Here is a 20,823-nt window from a genome sequence, read left to right as displayed (position 1 = left end):
CAAAATATCTTTGAAAAAAAAAGGTCATATTTATTGATGTCTGCTAACTTAAAGATTTATTTTTGGTGGCATCTTCTAGCATTATGCCAATGGCGGCCAGTAATTTTTCACATAAATGTGTTGCAAGGATCGTGTTGCAAAGTTGTTTTTTCACAATACAAAGTTTTCATTCACATTAAACAAAAATTGAACCTGGTGGCTCAACGTCTTTCGCCTTTTTAAAAGACAGTCAAAATCTTAAAGATGATAAAATGAGAAGAAAAAATAAGACTTTGTCCATATACAAACAATTAGTTCAATCTACTGTGAAATCAAATAATTTCGTGGGTATGGAATTTTACGACTTGGGCCAAAACAGCTATTTTGTATGGATATCAATTCGTAGATTTTTTTTTTGTTCGTTGGGATTCAGTTTTATAGATCGACTTAACTACTTTATAAACAGTGAACAATTAACACCCCATAAACATTAAATATTTTACAATACATGTGTGTATTCATGTTTAGCGTCTTTTTCAACAATTTTTCACTCATAAACGACGGTGACTACTTGTAGCAGTGAGCACAATGCTCAATTTAATAGTGCTGCCTCACTGGAATATCACGCCATTGACACATGACATGCTTATACTGACGATGGGCTGAGCTGCAGTCCTCACTAAGGAATATCCGTTCCAATTTGAGCGCCAAGCATTAAGGAGCCACTAGTACCATTTCTTACATTTTTTGTATCCTGTTGAAGGAGTGAACCCATGACTCATGACTTGAAGCTGGCACTCTATATTACAGGCTACCAAGGGGGTTTTCACAGTATCTAGAAAATCTCTGAATGATACTATAAAATATTTAATATTTTGATAAAGAACTAAACAAGTCACTCCTTGCCGGCCATGTTTTCATTAATTGCTCAACAATCTATTGAAATCAAAGTTGATAACCCTAAGGATATTACAGTTGGTCAACAATTCATCTAAACCAAATTATGTAAATATTGCTTTCAAAGGTAAGTCACAAGGACATGAAGAAAGTGAGAAACAAACAGCTGAAAATGCAATTTTCGTTGAAGGATTAATGTTTTTGTTTTTGTTCGGTTTAATATCACATCCCCACAATTATTGGTCATATGGCAACCTTTCAGCTTTGATGGTGGTGGAAGACCCCAGGTGCTTCTCTGTATATCATTTCATTATGAGCGGGCACCTGTATAGAACCACTGACCTTCCGTAAGCAAGCTGGATGGTGGCTTCCACACATGAAAAATTCAACTCCCCGAGCGAAGCTAGAACCCACATTGATTATTGGCAAGTGATTCGAAGTCAGCGACCACTCGGCCACAGAGGCCTGTGCAGATTTTAATGATACAATAAAAGAGTTCTGGTATAAAAGAATTTGTTGTTTGGGCACAAGCTAAATGTTATCTATAAAAGCTGAATATAAATTCAAATAGCAGAGAAAAAAGATTCAGAAAATGTCTGGTTATAACTGTTTTATGAACATGTTTTTTATTTTTCAAAAAGGACACATTTTTTCAGCAGTTTTTCAGTTATGTATTAATAGCCAGTGTTTATCTTACCAGTGTTCCTCAATTCTATACGCATATACTATAGATTTGGTTATTTTCATGTATAATTTATACAGCAATTTCATGGCAGCCTCATTTGCACCCCTGCGAAATGAAACGTTACTGTTCATGAACAGTTCATGAACAGTGCATGCATATTTCATGAACTGTTCGTGAAGATAAAATGGCACAAATTCTTGAAACATTCTTAAATACCGTGTTCATGAACAGTGCTTGAAAAGTGAAAGATGACTTCAAGAACTTATGTACATGAACAGTTCATGAACTATTCGCTTCATGAATAGTTGATATTTTGTTGAACATGAATAGTTCATGAACTTATTGCTATATGTTTTTATTGTGCCATTTTATCTTCACCAACTAGCAGTGAACCATTCATGAACATGACTCTTCATTAGTTCATAAACTACCTGTCATGAGTAGTGCATGAACGATTCGAGAAAATAACATCATGATCATCCCTTTAACCTTTTATCATGGACAATTCAAAAACTCTGTATGATTCTTTAATACATGAACTGTTCATGAACACTTTTTAAGGACAGTTCAAGTCCAAAAATTCATGAACACAAATCAAGAACTGTTGAAGGTTAGTTCATGAACAGTTCTTTAATGGTTTGAAGTGTTCATGATTTCAAGAACTGCATTTCGCAGGGGATTAATTTAATTTACTGTGTCAGGAATTCACAAAAAAAAGAGTGTTGGTGTTTTTTAATATCATCAGGTATTATAAATTTGCTAGTGACATTATTCATGAATAATAGCACAAATAAATAAAGAAAAAAAAAGGCAGTTATCCTTTTTTTGCACTTTTGTGATTATTTCTTTCCTAGTAATCAAACTTGCAACCTCTTTATTTATGGTATCAAGCCCTACCCTCGACTCACTTAACCTGGTTACTGGTAGCTATAAAGTATTATAAATATGTAACACTATTTCGTTTTTAAAGTTTTGTTTCTGCAAGAGAATATTTCAGATGAAATTTGTCATAAAGATAAATGTATGATGCTTATCATCAATACCTTTTCAGCATTTGAGCCACTCCATGACAAAACCAACATAGCGCATTTGCGACCAGCATGGATCCAGACCAGCCTGCGCATCTGTGCAGTCTGGTCAGGATTCATGCTGTTCTCTTTCAAACCCTATTGCAATTAAAGAAACTGTTAGCAATCCATGCTGGTCGCAAATGCATTATGTTGGTTTTCTCATGACGCGGCTCATTTTATCTTAAGAGTAGTATTTAGTAGGCTCATTCTTTATTATTGCGGCAACAACTCAAAAATCTATACACAGATATATTTTTTATATATTTCATGAATCATGAATCCCACATGTTGAAAAGATGCAAGATGACAAAATGTTAACATATCAAAGAATACTGAAAAGCAATAAATAAATTTAGAAAATTGCTCAATGATACCCTGATCCTAATCTTTATAGTCAAAGTTAAATTACACTGCAAACAATTTGCAACATGCAACATCAAGATTGTTTTAGTAATTACTGTGATGTGATCACCATTTCTTTTCAAGGAAGTACATGTAATTATTTGCATCACTTTCTTCTTAGAAGAGAACATTTGCACCAAGACACTGTAAATAAACTTAACAACACTTAGTTTAATCAAACTTCTCTGACTATAAACATTACTTTCTGTAAGCCTGAAAGACTTTCTGCAAACTTGAAAAAAATTGAAAGAATTTGTGTAAACTTGAAATAATTTGGAATATTAACTGCAAACTTCAAAGATAATTCAAAGTAACAGGGTTGCACTCATGACAAAAGTGAGAAAAATACTGCCGATGTTTGGCAGACACTTTGTGTGCTGAGTAAATCACTTAGACGCATTGTGTTTTATTAAAATGAGGAAACATCACAAAGTACCTGCCATGTAGATGGTACCCGGAAGTCACATGCGCTGGCTTTTAGACCAGTTAGGTAACACAGTGCTAAGAAAACAATGCCTCAGTAATTTTATCCTTTCATGTATTTTCTTGGAAAAACATCAAAATTTAAACAAAGTGACTGGTAAATCATTTTTAATGCATGACACAGTAATTTCTTTACTCTAACATGTTTTATATGTTTATGTATTATATGGTGGGTGGGGTAGCGCCAATTTGACATCTAGTAAGACGTCCTTTCGTTTCCGTCCAATTGAATTTTCAAAATTTCCACAATTTCCAAAACCCTGATAATATGATATATATGCGAAGTATGGGGGTTCGAGAACTTAGACATAATTGAAAAGGTACATACTGACTTTTTGCGTAAAATTACTGATAGCAAGAAAAGTACGCCTATATATATGTTATATGGAGAACTTGGCCGCTATCCGCTCGAAATAGTTATTAAAACTAGAATTATTAATTATTGGGCTAAACTTCTTATGGGAAGTGAACTAAAAATAGCAAGGAAATGTTACGAATTCATGCTGATCTCAACAATACATTTTAAATGGATAAATCATGTTAAAAGTATTCTGGATCTAACAGGGAACACTTTCTTTTGGATTAATCAGAAAACTTTATACTTAAAAAATATAGGTCAATTAATTAAAAGGAATTTACATGACCAATTCTTACAAAAGTTTGATGGAAGTTTAAATAATTCTTCAAAGGGATTAAATTACAGACTATTTAAGTCTGATATCAAGTTAGAACCTTACTTTACTATTCTCCCTAAAAATAAAAGACTAGTACTATTTCACTTTAGAACAGGTAACCATAGACTGCCAGTAGAGACAGGGAGATGGCGTCAATTCAATGTTCCCTATGAGGAAAGAAAGTGCACGTTGTGCTCATTAAACGATGTGGGCGACGAATTCCATTATCTTCTTAAATGCCCTTTTTTCGCCTACGAACGAATGAAATATATCCCTAGAGCGTTCTCCAACAGGCCAAATATAATTAAATTTCGTGATCTGTTGTCTTCGGTATCATTCGGTGTATTAAAAAACATAAGTGCATTCGTGTCGCTAATAATAAATTATTTCCGAAATAGCCAGTAATAATATGTATAAATACTTACAATCATATCACTTATATCCAATAGTAACACTAATCTCATAGTAATGTCCACGCTGTCAACGCGCCGTTTGTATTTGCAAACTTATGAATGAACTGGGTCAATGACCGGTACATGTATAAAGAAACTACTGACCAATCAAAATTCACAGTTCTACCTAATCCCCCAGTCGATTCATAATAATGATACCGTCAATGGCATACCTTTAGCTAGATCATGCTTTTTTCGTGATCTTATTCTCCCAACAAGTATCATTATTTACAAACCTTAGTGTAAACGTATTCCGCATTTTTTCACTAAGTTTTACGATCTGATTTATGATACTCCAAGTTTGCAAATTATATCTTTGTATATGATATATAATTATGCCTGTCCCCATCTAAACCCACATCTTGTTTGGAAAAAAAATGAGTCATGTTATTACATGTATGTAATCTGACATTGATAAAAGTAGTTGTTGTTATAATATATAGTATATTATTACAGTGTGTGCAACGAAAAACAAGAGCACCGCCTTGCGGGTGCTGACGCTCATCTGATTTTTTTTTGTGTAATAGAAATATTGTCCTACCCATGATTTTCTAAGTCTAAAAAGGGGCATCATTCTTGCAAAAAGCAGGATAGAGTTATGTTTCTTGATGTTCAGTGTCCACATATGATGGTGAAAAACTGTTGCAAATTTTAAAGCAATAGGTTTGATAGTTTATGAGAAAAGTGGACTTAAACATAATACTCAAGCAAGAAAATGATTTTCTAAGTCCAAAAGGGGCAATAATTATTGCAAAAAGCAGGATGGAGTTATGTTGCTTGCTGTACAGGGTCAGCTTATGATGGTGAACAAGTGTTGCAAGTTTCAAAGCAATAGCTTTGATAGTTTAAGAGAAAAAGTTGACCTAAACATAAAACTTAACCAAGAAATCTGATATTTTCTAAGTCCAAAAGGGGCCATAAATCTTGCAAAAAGCAGGATGGAGTTATGTTTCTTGCTGTACAGGGTCAACTTATGATGGTGAATAAGTGTTGCAAGTTTTAAAGCAATAGCTTTGACAGTTTAGGAGAAAAGCTGACCTAAACATAAAACTTAACCAAGAAAACTGATTTTCTAAGTCCAAAAGGGGCAATAATTCTTGCAAAAAGCAAGATGGAGTTATGTTTCTTGATGTACAGGGTCTGCTTATGATGGTGAACAAGTATTCCAAGTTTCAAAGCAATAGCTTTGATAGTTTAGGAGAAAAGTTGACCTAAACATAAAACTTAACCAAGAAATCTGATATTTTCTAAGTACAAAAGGGGCCATAAATCTTGCAAAAATCAAGATGGAGTTATGTTTCTTGCTATACAGGGTCAGCTTATGATGGTGAACAAGTATTCCAAGTTTCAAAGCAATAGCTTTGATAGTTTAGGAGAAAAGCTGACCTAAACATAAAACTTAACCAGGCAACGCCGACGCAGACGCCGACGCCGACGCTGACGCCGACGCCGACAACCGCTCAAGTGATGACAATAACTCATCATTTTTTTTCAAAAAATCAGATGAGCTAAAAACTTGTTTTGTTTAGTGCAAAAAGGTACGTAAATTTATCAAATTGAATTACAGAGTAATCAAACATTCGATCATCACATAAACATATTAATCATCTATGGAAAGCATGCTTTAAACATTTAGTTGCAATTTACATAATGCTGGAAAAGTTTAACAAAAATAACATGTTTGTTTTTTTTTTAAAACACATTTCTACTTCAATTTAAAAAACTTTCCTTTCAAAGGAGGGAGCAAAAATCTGCCTTGATTAAAACATCTTAAGTGACATCTTTAAATAAATGAAGAATACGTCTTTAACTAATGCAGATGTACCACATACAAAATAGCATTTGCATTAACGAGTGGGTATATCGGCAGATCCGAGTCTTGTACCAGTATAATATATATACAATGATAAATTTGGTGAAGTTCAATAAAATATCCCCTTAACCCACTTGAAAACCTAAATATCACTTTCACCTTGACAAGGTTGGCAATAAAACAGTAAAAACATTCTATCATATATCTAAATCTTTTGTATTATTTATTATGTTATATATTTCTTTATGATGTTCTATGGCTTCTTTGCATCTTGAACCTTGCAATAAAGTGTATTTATAACACTGGCTAATATATCATATTTACTTTACATATCCTAGTTTTCACAATGGTTGACTTCACAGAACAAAACCTTTATATTTTAATAAGTTAATTCTGACTCAGATGTTACGGAGACATTTGAGGACAGTCTAAGAATGCATTGTTACCATTGGTCAATTTCAAAACTGAACTCAGAATCAACCAATCAGATTTTTGCTGAAATCATCATCATCATCAACGCTGTCATCATCACCACCATCACCACCACCATCTGCAGTGAACACCACCATCATCCTTGTCACCACAAACCATCAGCATTCACATCATCATCATCATAAAATAATGATGTGAAAAAGTCTTGTCACTTACCTATCTTTGTGCTTGCAGGGTCCCATGAATCAATTGCATCATCCAGCTGAAATGGGCAAAAAAAATCTTTATACACGAAGTGAAGGTAAGCTATACAGTGTGTGACTGTGTGTTCGGGTTTAACGTCTTTCTCAACAATTTTTCAGTCATATGAACGACGGTGTCTTCTTGTAGCAGTGAGCACAATGCCCAACTTTATAGTGCTGCCTCACTGGAATATCACGCCGTAGACACCTGACATAATACCCCATCCAGTCACATTATACTGACACCAGGCTGACCAGTCCTAGTACTATCCTCTGAATGCTGAGCGCCAAGCGAGGAAGCTACTAGTACCATTTTTTACGTCTTTGGTATGACGCGGCCAGGGATCGAACCCACGACCTCCCACACTCGAAGCGGATGCTCTACCAAGGCTACCGAGGCTATACAGTCAATCAGTAACACTGTTAAGAGCTAACTAAATGTTAAGGCATCAAATGTTCAAGATTTGTCAAGAATGTTTCTGGACTTGTCGCATATTTTCTGAATTTGCCTTTGAAAGTTCTGTTTTTGTTGTACTTCACAACATGAATCAGAGGTGGAAGAGGAAATGACTTCAGGCACAATGTTTTTCCTCGGAAATGACTTCAGGCACAATGTCTTTCCTCGGAAATGACTTCAGGCACAATGTCTTTCCTCAAATTGTCACAAAGAACATATGTCTCACCTTGGGACAAAACTCACAACCCCATGAGTTACGCTCTGCCTACTGAGCTAAATGGGCAGGCATGGAAAAATTTAATTTCAGGAAGGTTTCTTAGCATTTAGTCAAATTCTAAACAACACTATGTCATGTGGCTGGTTGAGGGCAAGCCATGCAACTGGTTGAGGGCAAGTCATCTTCAGCTGGTTGAGGGAAAGTATATATAATCTCAGGTTAAATGAGGGCAAGCCATGCAGCTGGTTGAGAGCAAGCCATGAGGCTTGTTGAGAGCAAGCCATAAGACTTTTCTCAATCATAATGGTAGAGACTAATTTTTTGTTAAATCCAATTTTCGAAAATTGGTTTCTCATATTTTTGTCATAGGTTGGAATATCTGATTAACATGCTAGAAAATATCAAATGAGCTTTTTAGGATTACCTCCCTTTATTGTCTTGACTGTGTAAGTTCATGTGAAATAGTTTAAGTACTGCTTTTCTAACCACATAGTTAAATGCATATCCCTATATGGACAGCTGATTTATCTGGAACCTTAAAGCTGTTTTTTGGATTATTTTAATGTGGACCAAAGCTGCACAAAAAACTGCTATAAATTTTTCTGAGTAATTTCAACATAAAAAATATTCAATATACATGAACAAAAGTCATACTCCAAGGAACACACACATTTTACTGTAATAAATGATGGTCACAAAATTGCAGTGAAAATGTCAACAAACTCATTAAAGATACTTGATATATTGACCGATATATTATTACGTCACTAAAATATTAAATCCTCATTACCTGAAGTAATATACAACGAAATTAGAATTATATTTCCGCGCAATTAGACAATAATTTACGAATCAGTAATATCCATAGCTACTTTAACAGATTTTCATTTATCACTAGCCACTGCTCTCTTTATCTTTCCAAAAATGCAAACTGTACATAAATTTCACGTTATTACAAAAAATCACAGAAAAGAACATCGCAAAATCTTCCGCAAAAAAGAATATATTAAGTGCAATCTTCAAAAATACTCACACTTTTACTCTTCAAGAGTTTCCGTTTTTCTTTCTCTGGAGAAATATTTTTCAAAGAATTTGTTTTGTTTCGACTAAATCGCCTTACTAGTCGACTCTGCATTTTCGAAATGTTAGTGTTATACCATCTTTAAAACTTCAGATCTGAGCAAAATCAAAATCAACCAATCCGCATTCCGACAAACGAGCATCGTGCCTGCAATTTATCTCAGGGAAGTGTTCTTGGTGATCGACAACAAAGCCTAGGTTTTACACTTTTCACCTTATTTCTTGAAATCTTTGAAGATTCGTCATTATGTAAAAAATTTATTTCCATTCAAGTTGAAATAAAGTTTATATCCCTCTATTGTATATAATCGCACATCAAATTTGTCAAAATGCACGAAGTTCAACACATCTGTGATAATCCAATATAAAAATCAAGTGAAAGTATCTAGCACAAGGTGTGCAATAGATCTCAAGAAAAACTGGGATGTAACTGAGAGGCACACACCTGTGTATTTACCAAAAACACGTATACAATACCCTTCAAATGATACATTTTGACAACACTTAAAAGTTTCCAACTCAACAATTCAAACTTGCAATTTGTCAAATATAGGCAATAATCGTAAATATCCTACATCATTCTGCAATCACAAACAGAATGTTTCAACTCTCACACATGTGAAATAATCAACTTCTGTATTTAAATTCGATATACGTGAAATAATTAAGACACAGTATCTATTGACGCATTTAGTCCTACCTATCTTAATTACGAAAACCTATTAAACTGTTCAAATCAAATATCTGAAATACGACACTTTTCCAACAAATTGATATTTTGAACAGTACTTCCGCAAACAGTGAGTAAGAATACTTCGCCAATTTCCTCGTTGATAAATGCAAATCAATTACTGACCTGTCAATAATCTTGTACCAAACACTTATACAGACTCCCGTACCTGTGTACACAAATATTTGGGGAATCTGATTTAGCCTATGTAGACATTTATTATATAAAATAATGTACATACTTTACAATACTAATTATTATGAGTGTATTGTGACTCAATACTGTTCATTTCCATGCCTTAAGTTAAAAAAAACAGAAATTTAAATCAACTGAATAAAATCAAAAAGATTATTCTGTTTAAAGTATGACATACAGACCTTAGATAACCACAGGATGATAATTTGTGTTCGGGCACTAATCATGATGGCAGGGCAGCTAGAAGACATCTGGCAGTGAATCTGACCTAAGTTTTCCGTGACAATTCAAATCATTTTGAATTTATGCAATTCATAAATCAAGAAAAATGTTGATTCTATAAAAAACAGTGTATAAACCAATTTATGCTATTTCAGTAAATAAATTGAAGATAAACTGGTATTTAAACATAGTACTTCACCTTGACCTTTCATAAGTGACTGTAATAAATTGAAGATAAACTGGTATTTAAACACAGTAGTAGTTCACCTTGACCTTTAATACAAACACTATTCAAAGCAACATAATATGTACCCTTGACCTTTGACATAGGGCAGAAATATTCTGAAGGCAGTCTGTTTTCTAAAACTTTGGTGTAACCTTGACCTTTTCTGAGGTTTAGTTCTTTGATAACTGACCTTCAGCTTTACCACATTCAAAATAAAGTGTAACCTTGACCTGTAATATTGAGCATGTACAGTATGTAGAGATAGGCCCTAAAATTTTCAATGATAGAATTACATTAAATAAAGTCTAGAAATTAATTTCCAAGTCCTTGAAATAACCAAAAATGATTTCACAAATGTGAAGTTTATGATAGTTTTGTTAATATCAATAACAGAAGTTTTAATTTTTAATTTAAAGTTGTGATCCACAAAGAATAACAACTCTTGCCTTGGGCTAGTACTTATAAGTAGAGATCTACTAGTTTACTTCCCTTGCAATTACACAATTGAGTGGAAAATGAAAACTGTTTAAGACACAATATCGTACTTTTTTGCACAACAAAATCATCAAGGATTATTCATTTGTGTTTGGTTTACCCCTCAAGACATGGTTCCTATGATTCTGTCAACTTACATATGGTAAAAAATTAACTTTTAACAAGCCAATAATAAAACGAAGTACCAGTAGGTAAATAATAGTGCAGATAATACAGTTTTGCTTGTATCAAAATGTCACAATAGATCCACTTTTGTAATACAGAACACCTGGTAGGATTAGTAAAGGTGCAATTATATTGATCTCTATTTCCTATGCCTACAGTATGTCTGTAAACTAATGCACAATATCAAACTCCTGTAGCTTGATAAACACTATTAAACACTACAACTTTGCAGTATACACCCTATTAAAGTCAATGAAGTAATAAACAATATCAAACTGCTATAGCTTTATAAACACTGTCAAACACTACACCTTGATGTATACTAAACACTATTAAACACTACAACTTAGCACAACAAACACTATTAAACACAATGAACTAATAAACAATATCAAACTCCTGTAACTTGATAAACACTGTCAAACACTACACCTTGATGCATACTAAACACTATTAAACACTACAACATAGCACAATAAACACTATTAAACTCAATGAATTACTGAAGAATATCAATTAAACTCCAACACTGTGAAACACTGTTACTTATTTACAATAAAGTCTATCATTGAAACACAATACACTGAAGCAACTATCAAACTCCTGTAGCTTGATGAAAACTTTCAAACACTAGAACTTTATGCATATCAAACACCATCAGACACTATATACTAAAGCACATTATAAAACAAACTTCTATATCTTGAAGAATACCATCAAACACTATGAATTTCATATAATTGATCAAACTCCTAATTCTTGAAGAACACTACCAAACACTAACTTCATGCCCACTATCAAATCACTAATACAGCTTGAAGAACACTGTCAAACATTGTAATTTTAGGCACTAATATCATACCCCTGTATGCACAACAGGAAACTCCTTTAAACACTGAAAATTTATATGAGCCGTGCCATGGGAAAACCAACATAATGGGTTTGCATCCGCGCAGTCTGGTCAGGCTCCATGCTGTTCGCTTTTAAAGCCTATTGGAATTGGAGAAACTGTTAGCGAACAGCATGGATCCTGACCAGACTGCGCGGATGCGCAGGCTGGTCTGGATCCATGCTGGTCGCACACCCACTATGTTGGTTTTCCCATGGCACGGCTCATATCTGCTATCAAAGTTCTATACCTCAATCAAACATTAACTTCATGTATATTACAAGACTTTTAACGCTCACAAACACTATCAAACACTGAAATTTTAGGCACTATCGAAGTCCTATAACTTTATGAACACTATCAAACACTTAAATACAAACACTATCAAACACTGGAATTTTAGGCACTATCAAAGTCCTATAACATTATGAACACTATCAAACACTTACATACAAACACTATCAAACACTGGAATTTAAGGCACTATCAAACTCCTATAACATTATGAACACTATCAAACACTTACATACAAACACTATCAAACACTGGAATTTTAGGCACTATCAAAGTCCTATAACATTATGAACACTATCAAACACTTAAATACAAACACTATCAAACACTGGAATTTTAGGCACTATCAAAGTCCTATAACATTATGAACACTATCAAACACTTCTACACATAAAAACACTATCAAACTTGTATAACTTTTTGAACACCATAAAACATTTATACAAACACTATTATTTACTACCACTGTTCTATTCCTTTGATGTTTTTAATTTTTGAGTAAAAGTTTTAACAACAGTTACACCAGAGTAATTTTTCCATTGTTTTAAAAACACTATGAAAGTTCCCCTGAATTTTCTCCTGTGATAATGGATAGGATAAGATCAGCCGAATATTTTATATAAAATTTTTACTCATTCCCAACCGCAGCTGTCAATATAAATTACGTTTGATGTGAAATAAACACTTTTTCAATCAATGTCACAGTAATCACAAAATCTTCCAAAATTCATTGAATTTTTTTTTCTACTTCTTCAGTTTAAACACTCTCTCTGTCAATTGATGTGTAAAATATTTATATTCATGCTAATATAATATTGCAATACTCGTATATTGATAGCATCAATGTATTTTCTTTTTCAAAAAATAAAAACAACGAAGCATTTCGTAAAAAGAAATTAATAAAGAAATCATAGCAACGTTTAAACGCACAATAGAAACACTTGTTGCCGAAATCCCTTCCTAATGCAACATGTCCATAAATTGTACTTTAGATAACACCCTTAAATATATAAATTTCACACACTTTTGAACCAACTGTCAATTTTATGATCTAGTATAATTCAGCTTCTAACTTTTACTGCCAAGAAAAATAAAACTATTTTAAAACACTCCATAAAAGTTCACTATTTCAAAAATCCATCCTCTTCGTTAAAGAGTCATTTAGTTACGGCATTATATTGCTACAAAAGATTTACAGCATCTATAAGTAGAAGTCAAAGGTGTAAAACTGTTACTTTTTTGCCTGCATTGTTATATTTCAACTTTATTTACATAATTGTAACTATGCCAACTGCATCAAAACGTTACAAAATTTTATGTTTTAAATCGTTTGGGAGGGAAACTTCAGTCTATGCGCTATCAATGTAGCATAAATCATCACTTTTTATAAGTAGCAGTACTCCTATTAAAAAGACAATCTTGCAGTTTATTTAGACATAATGTTTGAAATTACATAAGCAGCCAAACTGCGTCCCTCCCTGGCTGCTTACCTATCATTCAAAGCAGTGTTCGCTGAAAATTTACTGACTGAATAGCGAACGGTCTGCACTGGTCGCAAAGGCAGGATCAAATGCCGCCAGCAGGCTACAGGTAAATACAAATGTAAATGTATCTTTAAAAAGGAAAGAAAACAGAGGAGTCCCTGAAAGACGAAAATTATTGCCATTTGGCCTTTATAAAAAATCGTAGATTTATGATATCATTTGTACTTTAGAAGGTGAAACACTATAAAGATGATGATGGTGGTGAAATAGTACAATTTTAATATACTCACTATAAGAGGGTTTTCCCCTATCATAAATCTAAATTGCGAGAAACTGTTCAAACAGTTTATGTAATAAATAACCGTCAAAATAAGTCATCAATTCTTTTGAACGACCTTTTGAAAAACAAGAATCTCAGGTTAGATGTGGTAATCATCATATATAAAACAGCTAACAAAGAGTGGAGAAAACAAATAATATCTACAGTTTATTGCAAATCAAAAATAAACGTAAAATCTTTCTTTTTGTGAATTACTGAACATAACTGCAAAATTATGAATTGCGAAGTATTTTGATATGACTGTGTTTAATATCGAAGACTAGATATTTGTCCGCTAGATAAGAGTATCTTATTTTGATACTAGGTGTTTATCGAAAACTAGATATTTGTCTGCTAGATAAGAGTATCCCCTAAAAACAAATTCTGTTTATCAATGGTTAATAAAAAATATCAAAGTGCTGTAACTTTGAAAGACTTGTTCAAAACCCATCTTTTTTTCAGAAAAAAAAAAAATAACTAAGTAATTCTTGAAATCTGAAACTCTGCACTAAAAGTAACTTTTAATAGGTCAAGGCCTTTATTGGCTGTCTTGAAATTCTAAAGATATCCATAACATGTACCACAGCAGACCTCTACACACAAAACAAAAATACAGATTTTAAACAAGAGCTGTCACCATTGGTGACAAATGCCCCCGAAGCATGCCCAAGAATGATACAGCTGTATGCGTAAAAAAATCACCCATCATTTCGTGATCTTGACCTTGACCTAAGAGACCCAGGTCATAAGCAAGACAGACATTCTCAATATGGTTAACATTTGTTTCAAATTATTTTAAAATCCCCTGATAAATGGCAGAGTTATGAACCAGACAAGAAAAACCTTTGACTTCTCAGTATGACCTTGACCTTGGAGCTAGGGGTCTGGGTCTTGTGCATGACACCTCATCTCATTATAGGGAACATATATGCCAAGTAATTTCAAAATCCCTTCATGGTAGAGTTGTGGACCATACAAGCAACAGACCCTGTTATCCTTTAACCTCTAAGTGTGACCTTGACATTAGAACTATGGGTCTGGATCTTGCGCATGACACATTGTCTCATTATGAGGAATATTTATGCCAAGTAATTTCAAAATCCCTTGATGAATGGCAGAGTTATGGACCGGACACGAAACAGACCCTTTTAACCTTTGACTTCTAAGTGTGACCTTGACCTTGGAGGTAGGGGTCTGGATCTTGTGCATGACACGTCATCTCATTATGGTTAACATTTATACCAAGTTATTTGAAAATCCCTTCATGAATGGCAGAATAATGGACCGGACACGAAACAGACCATGATAACCTTTGACCTCTAAGTGTGACCTTGACCTTGGAGCTACGGGACTGGGTCTTGTGTATGACATATTGTTTTATTATGGTGAACATTTATGCCAAGTAATTTCAAAATCCCTTGATGGAAGAAAGAGTTACAGCCCGGGCAAGAATTAACCTGATGCACGGACGGACGGACAGTGTGATTTCAATATGCCCACTTTCAGGGGCATAAAAAGTTGAAAAGTCTTGGCATTTTAATTGTTCCATACTGATATACAAATACTTTTCTTGTCCCACTAATTTTGAAGATAAACGGTTCACCTATTAGGTTAAACATAAAGCTGTCAGTTAACGTCTCATTTTATTGAGAACTTAGGTTTTTTGCATGCTAATTTAGAAAGTTATAGCAATGTTATATTTTGACGTTTTTCCATTTCCATTAACACCTGCATACCAGAAGAGTTAGGCAAGATAGGTAATAAAACTAACAGCTATTTTTACGCTTTTTTTAGTGTACATTTTAGATATCAAAACTATATCTCACCTTTATCATTTATTTTTTAATGCACATAAAATGAAAATGTCAGATGGCATAATTACTTATGTCAAATGTAACAGTTTTTGCAGCGAAAAATGTTGACATGTTCAATGATTTTTTTTTTTTTTCAATTTTTTTTCGTAACTTACAATTTTTAAAAGTATACAGACATGCTCTGATAGGAGCCATAATGATGAACATTTTGATTTGATCATTTTGAATTTTCATCGCTACTTTTCTCTATTATATCGTTAACACTAAAAACTAACGACCATTCATAAAACGCCATGCCTCGGATGGTACAGAAGTTTTTTTTCTTTTTACATATTACAAGATAAATAGACGCCGAAATATCTGCGATAAAATAAAATCGGGGATGTGTGCAGGTTGTAAAACGCGTAATCATTCATTTATACTATGCTAATGTATCTTGTATCTTTTTAAACGTCTGTTTTAACCCGATTATAAAAATCCATAACCAAATTATTAATCGGCAAAAAATTTAATATCGAATTAATTCCCATTTCCTGCAATCCATCATGTTTTATTATTTCATGTCATTTTTTTATCATTTTTATTGTAAAATATTAATAAAAGCTATTCTTGCGAGAACAGAACTCACAATTTCTGTAACACCTGTTATTCACGTATACATTTTTTCTTATGATAGTAAAAACTAATAAACAGGAATAGCTGCTACCGATAAGAAATTCGGACAGTATCATATTTTCAAAAACTGATACATTTTTTTTTCTCATATGAATTCTATTCGCAGGGCTTAAAAGATAACTGATGCTCAAGGAATCTTAAAAAATAAATTGTACAGATTTATGAAAATGAACATTTTTATATCTATTTTGGGACTTAATTTTTCAAATTAACTTATACTGAAGCCTGAAAATTGTTTTGGAAAAAAAGTATGTTTACAAACTTTAAACCTTGCTTGTCAACAAAATGGTATTCTGAAAGGTGGTCCTTCTTAGCACCCATATATGGTACGCGACCAATAACTTAAGGTAGAATCAAATGTATTTAACAGTTTCTGAGGGGCACGTAAGCAATATTTGGGTTTTCAACCATTAAATGACTTTTTTCAACAGAGTCTGACAACGTTTAATTAAATGGGTGTGACGTGCATTTAAAATATAGCAGTTTATTTGAAGCAGTAAATGTAACAATAAAATAGGTCAACACCATCTAAAGTTACATAAATCTAAAAATAACATACCTGTGAAATTTAACTTGCTCTACCGCAGAAAGTGTACCCTTAATTATTCACAGGCATGCAACAATAACATCCTGACCTAATTACTTCCATTTAAACGTTTAAAAGTTTAATTTATTCTTAAGTTTCACTTTCAGGGTGAAGGACCAGCAATTTAAAAATTTTGTTTCGAGAAAAAATAACGTATCCACACGAGACTAGAAAAAATTGAAAAAAAGAGAAAATTTTAAATCAATTCTCCGCTAACATGGAGACAATGCAAATTTATCAAGTGGTCACGAAAAATGCAAACATTACTGAATAAATCAAACGCAACTCTGTTGACCAGAGAAGTTTGAAGCAATTTACTGGGTACATATCTTGATCAAAGAATTATTTCCTACATATATTTATTTAACAATAAAAGTTAAAAGGTTAACTGTAAATTAACAATGTATTATAGTGATGTCGCAGGACTTAACGATCGGTCATTAATCATAATTTGAGAAGATATTTTTGAAAATTATCTTAAATGTTGTCAATTTTGCTATAAATATCTAAAGTAAATAGGAGTCATTCACAGTTGATAGGAAAATGTTCGAAGTTCAATAAAACTGAAAAGAATATTTTTTTAATGGCTCACTTTGCCCCCTGAAAGCAAAAATTAATGTATCAACTTTCATTGGTTAAAATTTCAAGAGTTCTTAAAATGATTTAAATATTGCACTAGTGGAACAAACAGTTTGATTTATTTTAGTATTTCTTCTTTATCTAAAATGTTGAAAACTTTATTTTTATTGTATTCTCATTTAGGCTGTGGATGTTTTTTTTTGCTTAAACTTTTCATACTGGAATGGACACATTCTATTTAACCCTTAGCCTGCTGGCGGCAGATGATTCTGCCTTTGCGACCAGTGCAGACCAAGATAAGCTTGCACATCCGTGCAGTCTGATCATGGTCTGCACTGTTCGCTATTCAGTCAGTAAATTTTCAGTGAAAACCCCTTTGAGTAATAAGTGGTACTGTCCAAATTGAAAGATGGACCAGTCCATTATAGAAATATAGCAGGGTAAGGGTTAAATAAGTTTAGGTAATTAATCCTTACTCTGCAATATTTCTATAATAAACTTGTCCATCTTTCAATTTGGACAGTTACATTGACAGTTAAATGGGATGTTGAACAAAAAGATACTGACTGAATAGCGAACAGGGCAGATCATGATGAGACTGCATGGATGTGCAGGCTGATCATGATCTACGCTGGTCGCAAAGGCGATCAATCGTGTCCAGCATGATTAGGGTTAAATAAGTTTAGGTAATTAGGACACTTTATATTATTTATTACTAAATTGTGCAATATTGGACTAAATATTATATAAAGTGTGCATACTATATGAAAAACCTGAATTATTATATCAAAATTCAATTAAGCCAATCTGAGAAAATCTGGGCCAATTACAAAAAAAAAGCAGGACTTATATGAGAAAAAAGGCCAAGGAGATGAATTTAAAAAAGAGCCAATGATACTTCCGAGGAGGCGCTAACGACCGGAACTTTATGCAGAATGTAAACAAAGAAGAAGGGCGAGTTGATTGTTTCCTTCCTCAGATAAATGTATGGCCCTTTTTCAAAAAATAGCCAATGTAGTTCCACTCAGAAATGATTATACTTTTTATATATGCAGGCCATTTTGCAAGGTAAATTCATTCCTTGATGTGAGAAGTCGGAAAATGGGGCAAGTTCGAACCAAACGTGGAGATTTACCCATATATTTCACCCTAATTAACACAAATAAGAGTAAACATACATTGTACCAATTTTTCCCATAATGGTATGTTAAATCTGAATTAATTATGTGTTTTAACGACGGGTTTTACCCTTCTAAGCTCAATTTTGGCTAAGAGGAGGAGCCAAAGCCTTGGAGGAGGCACAAAAGTCTAGAGTCAGAGCCACTGGCCAGTTCTTTTCCTGGGTGATTAACACTGGTATAAAGCATTTTCGTTCTCGCAATGTAATGTCTCTTTCCTTGTAATGTTTGTAATTTGATGCTTGAAATTGTATTATACTACCCAAATGCACATAATCTACCTAAAATAACAAGAACTGTCCATAAGACAGCGCAGTCGACTTTTCTCAGTGCTTGACTCTAAATTAGAGCTTTGCCAGTAAAAACTTTATAAAACTTAAAAAATCTAAGTTAAAAAGGGGCATAACTCTGTCAAAATTCAAATCAGAGTTATAGGGATTGTTTCTCGTGGTGTAGACTTTGATAGTAAATAATTGTTTTAAGTTTCAAGTCAATAGCTTTGATAGTAACAGATATTTGATGCTATCAAAAGGGTTAACCAAAAGGGTTAACCAAAAGATCTAAGTAAAAAAGGGGCATAACTCCATCAAATTCAAATTAGAGTTATAGGGATTGATTCCTCTTGTGTAGACTTTGATAGTTAATAACTATTTTAAGTTTCAAGTCAATAGCTTTGATAGTAACAGAGATATTTGACTTTATAAAAAAATAACCAACGGCAACGCCGACTCCAACGCCGGTGCAAGTGCAATAGCTCTACTTTTTCTTTGAAAAATCGAGCTTAAAATATATGTGTATGTGTCAACGCAATGGCTACAAAGTTTAATGTTAAATGGTCAATTTTATATTAAATGTTTGAAAGGCATCGCAAAGAAAGAATGCTCAGTACTGTATGATATTATTACTTTTGTTCGTTCCAGATGGGTCTGTTTAAAGGCAAACGTAGGAAAGGGTTATCATTGACAACGAAAAAGAACGACGTAACTTACAAATGTAAAAGAAAAGAAAATAAAATACATCAAATTTAGACAGAAATGTAACCACAAGCACCCCAAATAACAAGAGCTGTCTCCATAGGATGACACATGCCCCCGATGGCACTTTGAATGAATAGTTATGGCCGATGTTAGAGTTTAGGACCTTTGACCTACGGAGCTGGGTCTTGCGCACGGCACATCGTCTTACTGTGTCACACATTCATGCATAGTTATTTTAAAATCCATGCATGAATGACAATGATATGGACCGGACACGTCCATCAATGCACTATCATGAAAAATGACCTTTAATGTCTAAGTGTGACCTTGACTTTTGAGCTACGGACCTGGGTCTTGCGTGCGACATGTCGTCCTACTGTGGTACACATTCATGCCAAGTTATTTGAAAATCCATCCATCGATGACAAAGATATGGACCGGACACGCCCATCAATGCACTATCCTTTATTGTCTAAGTGTGACCTTGACCTTTGAGCTACAGACCTGGGTCTTGCGCGCGACACGTTGTCTTACTGTGGTTCACATTCATGCCAAGTTATTTGAAAATCCATCCATCGATGACAAAGATATGGTCCGGACACGCCCATCAATGCACTAATCTTTAACGTCTAAGTGTGACCTTGACCTTTGAGCTACGGACCTGGGTCTTGCGCGCGACACGTCATCTTACTGTGGTACACATTCATGCCAAGTTATTTGAAAATCCATCCATCGATGACAAAGATATGGACCGGACACGCCCATCAATGCACTATCCTTTAATGTCTAAGTGCGACCTTGACCTTTGAGCTACGGACCTGGGTCTTGCGCGCGACACGTCGTCTTACTGTGGTACACATTCATGCCAAGTTATTTGAAAATCCATCCATGGATGACAAAGATATGGACCGGACACGAAAATTGTGGACAGACTGACAGACCAACAGACTGACAGACCGACGGACCGACAGACGAACAGACGGTTCAAAAACTATATGCCTCCCTTCGGGAGCATAAAAAGAAGCGCAAGAGAACGGCTGTCACCAGCACTAAAGTGAGCACATTCAGATCTCATTTGCACAAAAAAATGTATTATCACCGACTGTTTGCTT

At 33.9% G+C, this 20,823-nt stretch overlaps 1 protein-coding gene across 1 annotated transcript in view; it reads right to left on the bottom strand.

Annotated features, from left to right (window-relative positions):
* Window positions 1-20,823, bottom strand: part of LOC128556607 (uncharacterized) — a 47,666-nt gene that overhangs the window by 5,357 nt on the left and 21,486 nt on the right. The window contains exon 5 of the mRNA XM_053542156.1: window positions 7,104-7,149. Coding sequence (XP_053398131.1) covers window positions 7,104-7,149 — 46 coding nt within the window. The remainder of the gene's footprint in view (window positions 1-7,103; window positions 7,150-20,823) is intronic.

The sequence above is a fragment of the Mercenaria mercenaria genome, chromosome 4, assembly GCF_021730395.1.
Source record: "Mercenaria mercenaria strain notata chromosome 4, MADL_Memer_1, whole genome shotgun sequence".
Taxonomy (NCBI): domain Eukaryota; kingdom Metazoa; phylum Mollusca; class Bivalvia; order Venerida; family Veneridae; genus Mercenaria; species Mercenaria mercenaria.
The sequence above is the reverse complement of the archived record's forward strand: the minus strand, read 5'-3'. Positions and strand labels throughout refer to the sequence as shown.